The sequence below is a fragment of the Bidens hawaiensis genome, unplaced genomic scaffold (genome assembly GCF_021521415.1).
Source record: "Bidens hawaiensis isolate Kalapana, Puna unplaced genomic scaffold, B.hawaiensis_p1.1 tig00004414_1, whole genome shotgun sequence".
Taxonomy (NCBI): Eukaryota; Viridiplantae; Streptophyta; class Magnoliopsida; order Asterales; family Asteraceae; genus Bidens; species Bidens hawaiensis.
The window spans coordinates 1002430-1017576 of record NW_027491266.1 but is presented as its reverse complement, the minus strand read 5'-3'; the positions used below and the strand labels follow the sequence as shown (position 1 = coordinate 1017576).

Here is a 15147-nt window from a genome sequence, read left to right as displayed (position 1 = left end):
ATAAATAGAGGCTCTTGTGGCATTTAAGAAGTGTGCTTGAAGAAGAATTCTAAACGGTTTTCACTTATAAAAACACCCACTAACACTCATATTGAAGATCTTATAAGGAGTTTGAAGGCTTGGAGGTCATCATTTTTGTCCATCATCATCAACACTATCATAATCCATCATCAAGAGAGGAGACTCATCCACATTTGGTTAGATTGTTCTAAGTTTAATCATGTGTTTATTATCATTTCTTCATATGTTCATAACAATGCTCATTATGAGCTAAACTCCTATTACCATCTATAATCTATGAAGAAACTTTGTTCTACTTGATGATTATGTGAAACATTTGGTTTAGTTTGGTATAGTACATGGTTATTTTGCAATTATCCATTGATGAAGAAATGTTTTATCACTTAAATTCAATACATCAAGGTTGATTATTTATAATCATTCATGGTAATTCATGTTCTTGGAAACTAGAAATGGTAAAAAGAATACTTTGATACTTTATTCAAGATAAAACATGGATCCTTATGTTGTACTAAGAAATGATGAGATATAAGCTATGATCTATTTCTCTAGTTTTGATAATTCTAAAACAACATTGTTAACACGATTGCTTAAGTTATCATGCTAGTTAAGGAAATCATATGTCAATGGAATGTGTAATTATAATCTAATTAAATCAACCAAGGGGAAGTTGTGTGAGTTAACTACAATCACTCGAAGTTGTTAGGATTGGTATTTGAGAAATCGAAGTCAATCCTAATCTTTCTACTATACCAAACTGCTTGTCTACTTAAATTGACATTCTCGGGATAGTGTGCTATTAAGCATAAGATGGACTTGAAAATATGCATACTATTTACCATTATGTCATAGAATATGTTCACTCAAAAATGAGGAACATAGTCTATCATATATTATTAAGACAAGTTTATCACATGTTTATTTAATAATCATCAAGGAATAATGTAGTGGATTCTTGATGTTTGATAGTAAAGCTTCATATAATTGAATTACTCAATTAGAATTTCTCCTTGTCACCTATATATATTATATATTTCTATTTCATAAAAGCTTAAAAGTCAACCTCAAAATGATTAAAACTTTTCGACTCAAGTAAGAAGAAGATTTATTATTGGAAACATGTGTGTCCACGGATCGATACTTGGTTCTTACCAATACTATTCTACATATACTATAGGTGCACTTGCCTATGTTGTGTATGTATAGTCTTAGTAGAAATCACTTTTATAAATTTAAAACACGATCTTATGCAAATCCAATCTCTTATATTTTAACATCACACACAGTACAACAACAATAAATACCAAGACCCGGTTTCGGGTAAACTTATTTTTCAAGAAACATTTCTTTAATTTCTCAAATGTTTACATTTTAAACCCTAAGCTTTATTTATTTACTTTACTTGTCATATATTTTACTTTAAACCCTTCCAAGACTACCTACTAACGCAAGACCCGTTTAATCTAGTTCTTGCTCGTTAAACCGATCTCCGATTATTCACGAATAAATCTTTGAAGATACTTAGTTAACGTGAGTACTTTTTCATCCCCCGTTTTCCATATTACATTTTGAGGGTGACATTGCATACTTATTCAAATTCATATGATTTGTACTTGTGTCTCAAACCACAAACTCTTTAGTATATGTTACTTAAATAAATGCTCGATTTGGTGTTATATGCTTTACATGATTACATATTATATGTTTATTGCTTTAGGCGGGTTGGCCTCTATGAAACTATTAAATATGATAATACGCTGCCCTAACTACTTTAGCTTAATTTCTAGTAGCATGGGGCAACTATTATCCGAGTATATTTGGTTGTTACCATATAGAAATGTGTCTCAAACTATTTCCTATTTGCATATCTAAATTGTTGCTATTATTTATTGTTCCATATACTCTATTATATACTTATTGTTCAAAACCATGAAAATTGCTCACCAACATTCATGTTGACAAAGTTTATTTTATGCAATATTACAGGTTTATTACTTGGTTGATTTGGAGACTTGAAGAACTATTATCTTGTGACCGCTTAGGTTATTAGAATAAATTAACAATTTATTTGTTTGACTATTTATTCGGTTATTTGTATGAACAATGTTGTGTTATTTATAATATTATGAATTTAAATAAGTTGTTTAAAAATTGTCACTAAATAGTGTCATTGTGCAATGGGAAATCGGTCGTGCCCCGACGTTCCCGTCGCTTTTGTTCGGGTGGACACCAAAGTGAAGATATAAAGGAATATTTTATAGATATGGCAAACTTAGTTTCAAAGTAGTTTACCGGAAAACACGAAAGGATTTACCGTCCAATATAAAAAGCAGTAGATGCTCTTCAAGCTATACCTGACAATGATGATGATTTTTTGTTGGATGATTGTGATATTCTTGAAGACGTGAAGAAAGCAAAGACGTTTATAATTTGTAGAGGATGTCATTGGTGGTATTCTGGTGCGCTCCGTTCAAGTTTCAAGGTGAAAAAGGTCATGATGAAATGCACTTTTAATGCGGAGCAATCGTTTAAATTTACAACAATTTTTTTATTATATCCTAAACTTTGTGATTGTGAAGTTTCTACACTTTTAGGCTCCAGATTATAGCAAAATAACATCTATACAAGCTGGTTAGCTAGCCGAATTGATACGCGGGTTAGAGCAGACCGCCCCCCATGGCACCTCTTAGTAGTAGTTGGGGGAGTGTTTTTATGATATTACCTTTTGGTTCTTATATTTATTATCTTTTAAAGAACTTTGGATTACCATTAAGTGCCGTTGACCTTAGAATATTGCTACCGGTATTTTAATTACCATTGACGTTTTTTTGACATAAAAAACCTCTTTGCTAATTATTGTAAAATTCCTTCTTGTAGCATATATCATTGGTCATTTCTAAAGTTTGTTTCATTGTTGATGACCGTAGATAAAAAAACTAGAAGGTAAGTAAAAACATGCATTGTTTATTCTTTAAGACAAGTTAGATTGATACGTTAAAAAGAGGTACGTGAAGTTATTTATATATTAAAATTAAAAACAAGCCAATATGATAGAAACAAAAATACATACTCTTATGTGATGGGGGGTTCATTAATTTTTGACTTTTGGGAATTTTGTTAACTGTTGCGTAACTATGAAAGGAGTGCACTTTTAGTAGCACCCATCTAAAGAAGATAAGTGCTATTGATTGTTGAACCTAAAAGGCATAAGAATTACAAATGAAACGCATCGTTAGAGCATTGTGATTAAAACTATTACAGTAGGCCAAACAAGTTAGCATGCAAGCTTCCTTCCGAGTCTAATTGTCGAACATATGGCGGACTTTATAATCTCCCATGTAGATAGTGTTATAAGATTATCTTTTCTGGAATTTCTGTCCGTTTTATGCTTTGGTCTTTTTTTTTTAATTTGGTTTATCTGACTACATATAATAAATAGAGGATTGCATCTTTTGAAATGTTTGAAAGATAATAGCATATGGGTTTGCAAAACTTTTATAAAAATAAATTTTGGTCCCTCGTAGCTGGAATTAAGAAAACTTCAAGAATGTTGCTTTCTCGGAATATGATTTTTTTTTCTTTAGATTTCTCGGCCCATTTGCTAAATACTCGAACTAAAAGGTTGCCTCTTTAATAGAGAAGTTTAAATCTTTGACAAGTCATATTTAGTTTATACATAAAAAGAATTAAAATTTATATTGGTTAACCGAATTGGCCAAACAAATAATCGACCCAATGTTGGTTGTAGTTAAAGCTTGTAAATATTGAATACTCTTACGATTCGTTTTATAAAACGGATTGGTTCATGAAAGGGTTCAAGTTCATTTAACGAGGCGCGTGTAGCTGGTTTCCATGAAAAACTGGAACCCTTGGAGATACATATGAAACCATCTCAGGAAGTGACTGCCTGATTGGTTATGCTCTTTGTTTTTGATTCAGCCCAGGTTGGTTAGTTAGTTAATTGGGCCACTTTTGATCATTGTATGGTTCAAACATATTATAATGAATTTGTTTCCGACTGAATGTTGTTATTACTCATTTAGGTTAGTTGTTAGGGTTGGGGACTTAAGTTAGAGCTGAATAACAATGAATATATTTTGATGATTTATGTTTACAGATGAACCGAAGGGTTTTTTGTTATTATGATTGGTGATTAAAAAGATACAAGATAGCCATTATATAGGGGACAAAGTTATATATTACTACAATATGAAAATATATAAAAATAAAAAATAAAGGTTCTAACAGTCCCCCCCAAGCTAAGGGCGGGGCACGACCTGAATCTTGGACCGTAGAAGGAGAAAATGTTGTGATGGTAGCGCCTTTGTGAAGATGTCTGCTATTTGATCACTTGTGGATATAAACTGAACATTTTGTTTGCCTTGAGCCACCTTTTTTCTGACAAAGTGAAAGTCAACCTCAATATGTTTTGTGCGTGCATGAAACACGGGTTTGGCATACAAATAGGTAGCACTCACATTGTCGCACCATAATGTGGGTGAGGTTTTAGTTTTAATATCAAGCTCATGTAGAAGAGCTTCTAACCAAAATATTTCTGTTATCGTATCTGCAAGAGCTTTATATTCTGATTCAGTAGAGGAATGGGAGACCGAAGGGTTTTTGTTATTATGATTGATGATTAAAGAGATACAAGATAGCCCGCTATATAGGGAACAAAGTTACATATTACTACATCTAAAAATATAAAATACAATAAACATTCTAACGTTTAGGATGATAAGGGATGTGATGTTTATAGGTTGATTTGGATGAACTCATAACCTATTCAACTGCCCCGTGTATTACCAAATTTCCGCAGAATAATTACTCGTGGTTTGGCAAATCATTCAAAACAATAAACATGATACAACCAACAAAAAAACAGAAATTAGACATTACGTATATTTGATACAAACGTTAAAAATTAAACCAAAACTAATATATGTGTATTAAATTAAACTAAATCTCTATTGAAAAATGAAACAAACCATTACAAAATAAAATACCAATTATAAACCAAAACTTAAATAAATTCGCGTAACACGGGGGGCTAAAAGCTAGTATGTATGTGTATATACATATATATATGATCAGGATCATGTGAGATTTATTTTCAAATTGAGAACTTTGAGAACCATTTTAAAACACAAAAAACCCAAAAAAAAATTAAAAATTATAAAACAAAAAAACGCAAATATAAAAAAAGTAAAAAACCGAATTTCTTATTTATCATCCCGGTTTCATTAAAAAAAACGTATCGATTTAGTTAAATTATACACATATGTATAATATGTACATATATGTACATACATGTTTATTTGTTTTCATACACATATGTATAAGTTAAAGTAAATGATAATGTACATGTGTGTACATTGCGTAACTATAGATTAAATAAACTTATACACATGTGTATAATACGAAGTTTTTTTTATAAAACGGGAATGAAATATAAGAATTTTAATTTTTTTACATTTTTATAATTTTTGTTTTTTCTTTGTTTTATAATTTTTTAAATGTTTTTTAGATATTTTTTTGTGGCTTAAAATGGTTACCCAAAGTTCTCAATTTTCAAAGGGTTCTCTTAGGATTGTTACACTATATATATATATATATATATATATATATATATATATATATATATATATATATATATATATATATATATTTATAGGATTGATTTCTTTTGAGAACCACTTTGAGTTTTAAGAACTCGAAAGAACTCAACGTAACAATTTTTTTTCGAATTTTTTTTACACATGTGTAATACGTAAGTGTAAGTGATGTACAAAAAATTACGGTATTTTTTTACACACCGAATCAACTTTTTACACATGTGTAACTCACGTTTAAACTTGTGTAATTATCAAAAATACATATTCTCTCTCCTACTTCATTTTTTAATTATATTTAATCTCAGCCACATATTTCAAATCATTTAATTAAATGCGTAGTTCAAAATTGAGTTCTTAAAATTCTTAAAACTCACCATGGTTTTAAAATAACTTTCCCCTATATATATATATTTGGAATGACGACATTCTTGTTTGTTAAGTCACCGCACTTTTTAAATTTGGAGAGCACTGTTGCCTTATTTTACCCAGACTATGTTGTATTAACCCGTGTTTTTGACTATTTCCAAAAATAATAATATAATATCGAGATATAGATGTGTTGGTGGGAGATACCAAAATTAACAACCAGGGGGGAGAGTCAAATAAAGGTCACAGACAGTACCAACATCTTCAATTTCTTTTCTTTCTATTCCAACCAAACCAAACCAAACCCACCTCTTCTTTCTCTTCTCCAACAAATTTTATTCCATCAATCACAAATTTTATTATTATTATTATTATTATTATTATTATTATTATTATTATCAATTGAAGATCAAAGACGAGGTTTTGGGCAATTGCAGAACAATACTAATAATATTTATCTGATTCTTCGTTGAAACCAAAACAAAGTTGAATTTGATATAATATTATTTATTATTATTATTATGGGTGGTTTGGAAGATGGTGGTCTGCCAATTTCATGTTCGATCTGTCTGGAAGATGTTACGGATTGTGGCGATCGTTCTTGGGCCAACCTTCAATGCGGTCATCAATTCCATCTGGGTCAGTCAATTTCTTTAATTCCATGATTTCTTAATTAAACCCTAGTGGTACATGTATGAATTATCATCATATTCATACCTGCTTGCTTGCAATAATCTTTAATTAATGTTCATATAAAAGTCATTTGTTTACAATTGATTGCAAGAGTTAAATTGTGTTGTATTTGGTATAGATTGCATTGGTTCTGCGTTTAACGTGAAGGGAGTGATGCAGTGTCCAAATTGTAGAAAAATTGAGAAAGGTCAATGGCTTTATGCAGACGGTTGCAGACCATATCCTGACATAAACATTGATGAATTGGTCAATGATGAAGATGCTTACGATCAGAGTTATCCTGAATCAGTATGTTAAATATATCTATCTTATTCATCTAATGCCTTTTTACTCAAACGTACATGCTAGGTATGCAAAACCTCTGCATATACAAGAATGTAGAAGATGCACATTTATTTTTGTGTAATTAACGTAGTGATCGTGATTGTCTTTTGTAGTCGATGTGGTGCCCATTTGGTGGATTTTCTCGTGTTGCAGCTGCTTTTGAGTAAGTATAGTTTCACTTTCACCTTCTGTTTCCCTTTTGTTTCAAACTCTGAACATTGTAGGATATTACTTTCTTGCATGGATGTGTGTCTATTTTCATGCGAATTTGCTTCCAAGTTGATAATTTGTATAAAGGTTCTGACTGTGTGTGTATTGTAGATCTTTTGATCTACTGTGTGAATAGAATATGCTAAAATTACATGCACTGTGCATATCAATGTTTTTGGATTTTATTTTTAAACATTGTTGTATTTAGTATTTACACGACTTATTACATGAACGTGCACGCATTTGTGTATACAATATTCTAGCGCTTGGATTTGTTGTGTACATAGACTAGGTTTATATTACATGCACATATGCATATGAATTTACGTTGCGTTTTTTTATAATAAATTGTGGTATGCATTTATTTTGTTTTACACGCACATGCGTATGTTTTGCGTATTATATTCTTTGTGAATGTGTAAAACTATGTTAGTTTTAGGAGTTGAGTCTTTGAACAATACTTAATCTAAAATCCTTCATTAAATTTTCACAAATGCAAATTCTTTTAATTCATATTTATATACGATCTTAGCAATAAACTTAGCATATTCACAAAAAAGTTAATTTTGACTTTTTGTTGGAAATGTTAAGAAAGCATACAACGTGTTAAAACTCTGTTTTTCCCTTAATTCTCATTGTAGTTTCTTCCCCTCTATCGTTGCTCCACTAAGTAAACAAATTATTCTATCTCCACGTCAAAGGATTTAAAAGTTTAGGGTGTCTCATGACAAATTATGGTTCAAAGCATAATGACAAACATGAAATCTGTTGGGACGAGATTGATTGTTGTGTCTTGTAAGTGAGTACTAATACAGCATATCATGATCTCCTCAATGGCAACCATAATGAGTTGAAGTCTATGGTTCTTTACCTTTTGCAAAAGTTGTTATTCCAAGGGCTATGCCACATCATTTTTCATTTGAAGGATATAATATTTTGCTACTTTAGAATAGAACCCTCTTCATTTGCATATTATGAGGTTGATAGTAGGAAAATTGATCAATTTTCAGCCTTAAATCATGTATATCTTGATCTTTAAAATCTTGCTTGAACATCAACTCCACAAGAATACTTTGCTACTGCTGCTGAATATGTTCCACAATGCTATAAAGCTCAAGTTATATTATAGAAAATGAATCATGCTACATGGGAGCAGAATTGGTGAGATCAAAATATTCAAGGATGGCTTTTAGAATGCTGATGGTTCTTGTTTTAACAGATTCTAGGTTAAGTTTCATTTGATTCAGTTGATTCTCAGAACAGTGGAACACTGTGTGCCAAGTGGCTATATGAGAATGAATCAGCATCAAATACAACACTAACATCAGAAAATTTTAGATAGTTCACGTTCACCAAGAAGCCCATTATTGTAAGGTAGTCGATGGTAGATGATCTTTACTACCTTAATAGTACGTGCCATCTACCTAGTATCAAAGAAATTATTCACTTTGTGTCGTTCGTTCAAATCTTGTTTGATTTTGAATTTGTTTTTTATTTGCTAATAGTCATCAGAATACTTATAAATCAAAACAATATTTTTGGAAGAAATGAAAGACAATGTGTAACTTTCTTTCAGGTTGTAACTAATGCATGAAAGTGGTAACTGTCTACAACTTTCATAATATGACATAGATATTATTTACAAACAAAAAGTTAACATATTCACAAGTTCTCTCAACTCTACCTGAAGCCTTAAATGTCACTTGATTTGCTGATATATGATCTCGATATATATCCATCATCTCATGTCTAATACATATGTTACAAAATTATATAGCATATAGGTGTATAGCTCTAGAATATCCAACACAATTGTACCTATAAATTTTCTAGATGGATAAAATGCTGCTAACCAATTTAGTGTATGCAATTATGAATGCCACTTTATCTCTGATAACTTTTTTTTTTCCTTTTTGCAGCGAACTTGAATTTCTGACAACTGGCTGTAAGACTTTCATTTTGATTCTGTCTTATGCATTATAAACCTTATTTCACTTGGAACTTTGTAACAAGAATTTTTGCATTATTTGCAGACAATGAGATTGTTGGGCAACATGCCGTTTTTAGTGAAGAACAGCATTCAGCAACTCGCATGTGTCCGCATATTGCTTATGTTGGTAGATATGATAATAACCGATGGAGCAACACCCAATCAGAAATACCAAGTTCGTATAATTTCCCCACCATTGATCTCAATTATGCTCCTCATGTTGACTATCCATTTCTTGCTGACCAAAGGTAAACCATTTGGATAATATTTGCGTTATTTGGTTATTTTTTGATAGTATTTGGCTGAAGGTTTTCAATAATAATTTGCAGTTCTACTACTAGAGGTCACAGCTCTATTAACGGTGCACGCTCATGGGACCATTCACAACCCCTTGAGCCCTATTTTCACCAACCGAATGCGCGTGTTGCACATAGATCAAACACTCAAGTGCATGTGGGTTCATCTTCTGACCAAACTCATGGTGTTGTTTATTACCCATCATCTGCTAGGAGCTTCCATGATGCAGAAACATCCATGTTGAACAATTTCCACCATGTATGGGAAAGTGACCCGCACCCGCATGTGAGGGGTCCGTTCCACCAGCCAGGGGGTGGGCCTGCTAGACCGCGATATGGTTCAGTGAGGGTTCCGTCGCATGGTCAGTATTTTGGATAATTATATGATAAGATACTTGTTTTTGTTACGAATCATGGAACTAGTAAACTTGTGTATTGTGTTTATAGGAGTGTTGTTGGTACTTTTGAAATGTGTCCATCTTGTGGCCCAAGTGACTGATGTGATCAACTTTGGACTTGAAATACAAGTAGGAAGTTGTTTATGTTAAATTTATTTTTAGTTAATTAGTAGGTCGTTTAGACTTTGGCTTTCAAAGTCATATCGTAAAATTGAAACAATCGATATACTTAGATTAGAACGCAATCCAGACTTTGAGGGATTGGTAGGCGTTTAGGTGGACGAGGAAGGAAAGTCGACGGATTTGGTAGTTGTGGTGAGGAGGGTGGTGGATGTAGGTTGGTGGGCGCAAACGGTTGTGGGAGAGGATGACAATTTGAGAGAGAAAAAGAAAAAGAACCCATGAGAAGGCTTGCAAGTCGTTAGGATGTTAACAGTAGCATTGTCAAATGTAAAAGTGTAAGGGTACCATTATGATGCTTCATGCTTATCGACTTAAAATTCAAATAATTCATACAAAGAAACTAAAATTTTCAATACAAGAATAGAGAACATTGGACTGTTCAAACAACTTGACTAATGCCTTACTTGTTAGTTAGTCCTCTAAAAACTCGAAACAAAGTAGCTCTTATAAATATTAAAGCCAAAGGTAACTCGCTAACTGGGCTGCACTCTTGGACGTCAATCAAGTGAATTAACAAGCGTGGAGGCTAGGAGGTGTGGATCAACTAAGACTCTTCATTACCTATTAGTTCCTTATTTAAGCCAACCATTCTTAAGCTTAGAGTTAGCCTGAACCGGGTATGATGGCCAGCTTATATAACCAAACCATAGAGGGTTTATGAGTTATCGGTTATGGCTTGCATACATGATAAATAACTTGGCTAATATACCATCGTAACCTACTAAATATATTGCACCTAATCAAGTCTTGCACCAAGTAATTGATGGTCGTACAAGCCCTATAAGATGGCTAAGGCTGTTTGGTAGCCTCTTAATGGCTATTAAGAGGCTATCAAGCAGCCCTAAGTTAGCGTTTGGTATGCATGAATGAGAGGCGGAATGGAATTGACCATTATGATGGAATGAAAAAAATGTGTTTGGTTGGTCAATGAAATGGAATCACCCATTACCATGTCCATTCCATTCCATTCCATTCCCTCCAAAACACCTCAAATTTATTCCATCCACCCCTTGTTTTTTTTCATTCCATCCATCTCACAATATATCACCTCCATCAACCTCCCACCACTACTACCAATTGCCCTCTCACCACCACCACCACCCACCACCGCCGCCCGCCGCCACCACTACCCGCCTCCGCCGCCACCAACACCCGCCTCCCCCGCCATCACCCCCACCCTCATCCACTACCACCATCAACCACCCACCACCACCTACCATCGTCGCCCACCACCGCCACCACCAACCATCACTCTCTGCCATCATCCGCCGCTTACCACCACCACCACCGCTCACTATCACCACCACTTGCCACCACCAACAATTGCTCCTGCCGCCCACCACCACCATTACTGATCGCCGCTCACCGCCAATCACTACCATTTTATTTTATTATGATATTTTCTAGCTTACCAAAAAATAAAAACTAGTAATTCATGTCATTCTCACATGGTAACCAAACATCTCAATGGAATGGTAATGATCCATTCCATTACCTTGTCCATTCCATTCTCTCGTTCATTCCATTCCATCGGTCATTCCATTACCCCATACCAAACATACCCTAAATGTTTTAATCACTCTCACTTGTTACCAAAACCGTAAGGTACTAAGGTTGGTTGTTAACCAAACCATGTAAGATAAATAGATAATGTATGTTGTCTTAGGTTATACCATGAACTCGTGTATAGGTAACTTGATCATGGTGCTATGATAAACTCATTAAAGAAACCAAATCTAACTCTTCTTATGAAGATCATGTGTGTAACAAGTGAGAGTGATTAAAACTGAAGCATGAGCCATGAGGAATGGAGTGTAGGTAAACATGTCATGGCCATGAACATGCTTATATGATCTACATAATGTTTTCAAATAACCTAAGACCACGTAGTGGTGGCTTTGTGGTAGCGTTTTGGACGAAACGCCGGGGGCACAACCCCCCCCCCCCCCCCAACCCGGCATTATGGGTTGGCGTTTTGGATGGAGCGTTTTCTACAAAATGCTTAATATGGCACACACTTTCAAGCACTTTGTTGAACATGGGTTTTGGGCTGGTTCAAGATTCAACTTTTGTCGCCGGAGATGATGATGATGAAATAGTAAGATTTGTGGTCGTCGGAGATGATGATGATGATGATGATGCAGGTGGAAATAGTGAGATTTGTGGTCGTCGGAGATGATGATGATGATGAAGAAGAAATAGTTTTTGCGGTCGCCGAAAAGTATTGTTGGATTAGAGTTGTGAGATTTGTGGTCGCCGGAAAGTTGGATCTTTTGCATGTATTGTTGCATGGGTTTCCATCGGATCTTTTGCATCTGTTAGTTGATTGGAGCTTTTTGTTCGGCCGAAGTAGTGAAAGTTGAAGTTTTTTGGTTGCCGGAAAGAGGAAGAAGATGAAAGTTGGTGAAGGAACATTTAATACAAAATGTCACGTGTAAAAGTGACTAGGGGTCACGTGGCGCAAAATGTCTAAGGGTGGAGACAGTGGCGGACCTAGGACATTTTGTCATTGGGGTTCCAATTTTTTCGGTTTACAAAATTTTCGAGTCGGTCGTTATTCGGTTCGGGTCTAGGCGAGGAACATAAAAAAACACGGAAATATGATGTCATTGGAAACGAGTAAGTAGAAAGAATCTAGATTAGAAACTAGATAAAACATGCACTTTTAATTCATTTTTATTCATACCCGAAAAACATAAACATAAGCTATATATATGGTCTTACATATATGACCAAAATATGAAAAACTAACTCTAACACAAATAAATGATAAATTATAATATACATACACAAGATAAATAATAAAAGAATATGCAAAACCCATGTTGACATTATAGATGTTGCATGGTGATAATGGTTATATGAGAGAAACTAACGAAAAATACAAATACCCTAACTAAATAATTAAGACTAGGATATTAAAAAAACAACAAAAATAGAGTATGTTGAGGCTTGAACCTGCAACCTCTCAAAGGAAAAGCATGAAACTTTCCACTAGACCAATTCAACCTTAATAGTATGGGTTCAAAGTATTAATTTTTATGGGGTCCTTACAAAATTTAGTATACCGCCTCTAAGTAATTTTTAAAAAACATTGGTGTCTCGGGACCCCGATCGGACCTATGTGGGTCCGTCTCTGGGTGGAGAGTTATGACTACACCCTCTTTTTTCAAAAAACCATAACTCTGATTAGGCGCCGCATGACGCATAATGCTCAGGGGTGATGCATTATTACTACACTTGGTCTAATAATGCGATTTGGTATAATAAAATAATCCTTTGATACAAGCCCCGGCAAAGAATGATTGTGAATTCAAGTAAAACATAAACACGTAGCAAAGAAAAGGAGAAATCATATGTTTGCATATGGGGTTATAAAAAAAGTTAATATTTAATTTTTTTTAATTGCAGTAATAGATGGATAATGTTTGGTTTGGGGTTGTGTAATGTTAATAAAGGTATTTTGGAGAAAAGGTTGATACAATGAATTCTAAATGTAGTAATAGAATAGAGCCATACTTTTCATGAAGACTTAAAATGGTTGTAAGAAAATAAGTTTTAAAATACTTGAGTATGCTTTGATATAATTAAATAAATTAGTTATCAACCCGTCGCGTTGACGAGACAAATTTGGTAGATATCAATTAGGTTCTTAACAGTAATAACAATAGACCCAAAAAGGAGGCACACATTATACTATTCACACTCATATAACTTGTATTAAAAATATATTTAAAACGACTTGTAATCGGTCGGTAAAACCCGCGCATTGAGGTTGTGAGTTGACACAAATTCGGTCAGTATCACGTTACGACACCAGAACTAATCTAAAAAGTAAATTCGTCAACTCAAATACATCAAATTAACATACTTTCTTAATTTAGGTTTGTCACACCCCGAAATTAAACCTAAAAAATGATTTCATCAAAGTAACATATTTAACAAAAAAACATATTTAAACCAAAAGCAAAAACTAAAACTAAAACTAAAACTAAAACAAACATATTTAAAACCCCCAAAAAAAAAGTAAAACAAAAAAAAAAACTAATTAATCTAACATAAAACACACATAATCCACCTGATAACTCACGGAGAAGAAAACTTGAAAAATGAAACATATTTTGTAAGAGGGACTCAATCACACGCAAAGGTTTCATCAAAGACTTGAGCATAACACCTTTAACCATCATGGCAAAAGCATACAATGTAAATTGAATGAAATAACTTACTTAAAAGGTAAAAAAACGTCTTAAAAAACTTTACAGCATCAAGCTTTGATATATATCTATAGTTAGACCATCCTCCATGATGAGGGGCATCGAAGCCCCTCTACGGTGCCACGTCAGCGCCATGTAAGTATCGGGGGCATCAAAGCCCCAACCAATAATGTCCCGCTATGGTTTAATGCCCCAATGGCACCCATTTATATATATATATATATATATATATATATATATGCATATGTGTGTATATGTGTGTGAGAGCGATGGAGAGAGCTGTTGAGAGGGGGCCCACCTTCACACCACAAAGGCACCGGTCGTTTCGACGACCCTTGGCTCCGCGCCCCACCACCAAGCGCACCCATTTTAGCCATCAAAGACGCCCCATAGTGGGTGGTCTTATAATTATAATGAGTTTTGTGAAGAGAGATGAATCAAACATGTTATAAACTACAAGAAGATGGTCGTGTTACATAAGATTTGTGAATGCCAAATTGTTCCGAAGTACAGGTTGAATAATTAACGAAGAGTGAACTGCGGATTTCGTTCATGTATTGTCCAAATCTGCGGTTTTAATCCAATAGTTTCAAATGTGTGATTTTTGTCCCCGTGGTTTTATTTCACTTGCAATTAAACCCGAATTTACTAATCCCGTTAAGTCTGGTTGTTAAACCCATCAGTATCCCTTTCACGTGAGGGACAATTTGTCCTTTTTTTTCCAAATGCACTCCAACCCTTCACGTGAGGGGGCTTGTGAATTAGGACTGCCGTTTATTTTTTCCCCAACCCTTCACATGAGGGACAAAACTTGCAAAGTGAAACCACAGTGAC

At 33.9% G+C, this 15147-nt stretch overlaps 2 protein-coding genes across 2 annotated transcripts; both read left to right on the top strand.

Annotated features, from left to right (window-relative positions):
* Positions 1-6416: 6416 nt before the first annotated feature.
* LOC143626559 (E3 ubiquitin-protein ligase RFI2-like) lies at positions 6417-7196 on the top strand. The gene is made up of 3 exons (XM_077096616.1): positions 6417-6641; positions 6814-6983; positions 7133-7196. Exons 1-3 carry the CDS (start codon positions 6524-6526, stop codon positions 7184-7186), a joined length of 342 nt encoding a protein of 113 aa, XP_076952731.1. The 5' UTR covers positions 6417-6523; the 3' UTR covers positions 7187-7196.
* Positions 7197-8742: 1546 nt separating this feature from the next.
* Positions 8743-10072, top strand: LOC143626558 (uncharacterized). Its single transcript, XM_077096615.1, has 2 exons — positions 8743-9467; positions 9549-10072. The coding sequence occupies exons 1-2, from the start codon at positions 9202-9204 to the stop codon at positions 9892-9894; spliced, it is 612 nt and encodes a 203-aa protein (XP_076952730.1). The 5' UTR covers positions 8743-9201; the 3' UTR covers positions 9895-10072.
* Positions 10073-15147: the final 5075 nt, after the last annotated feature.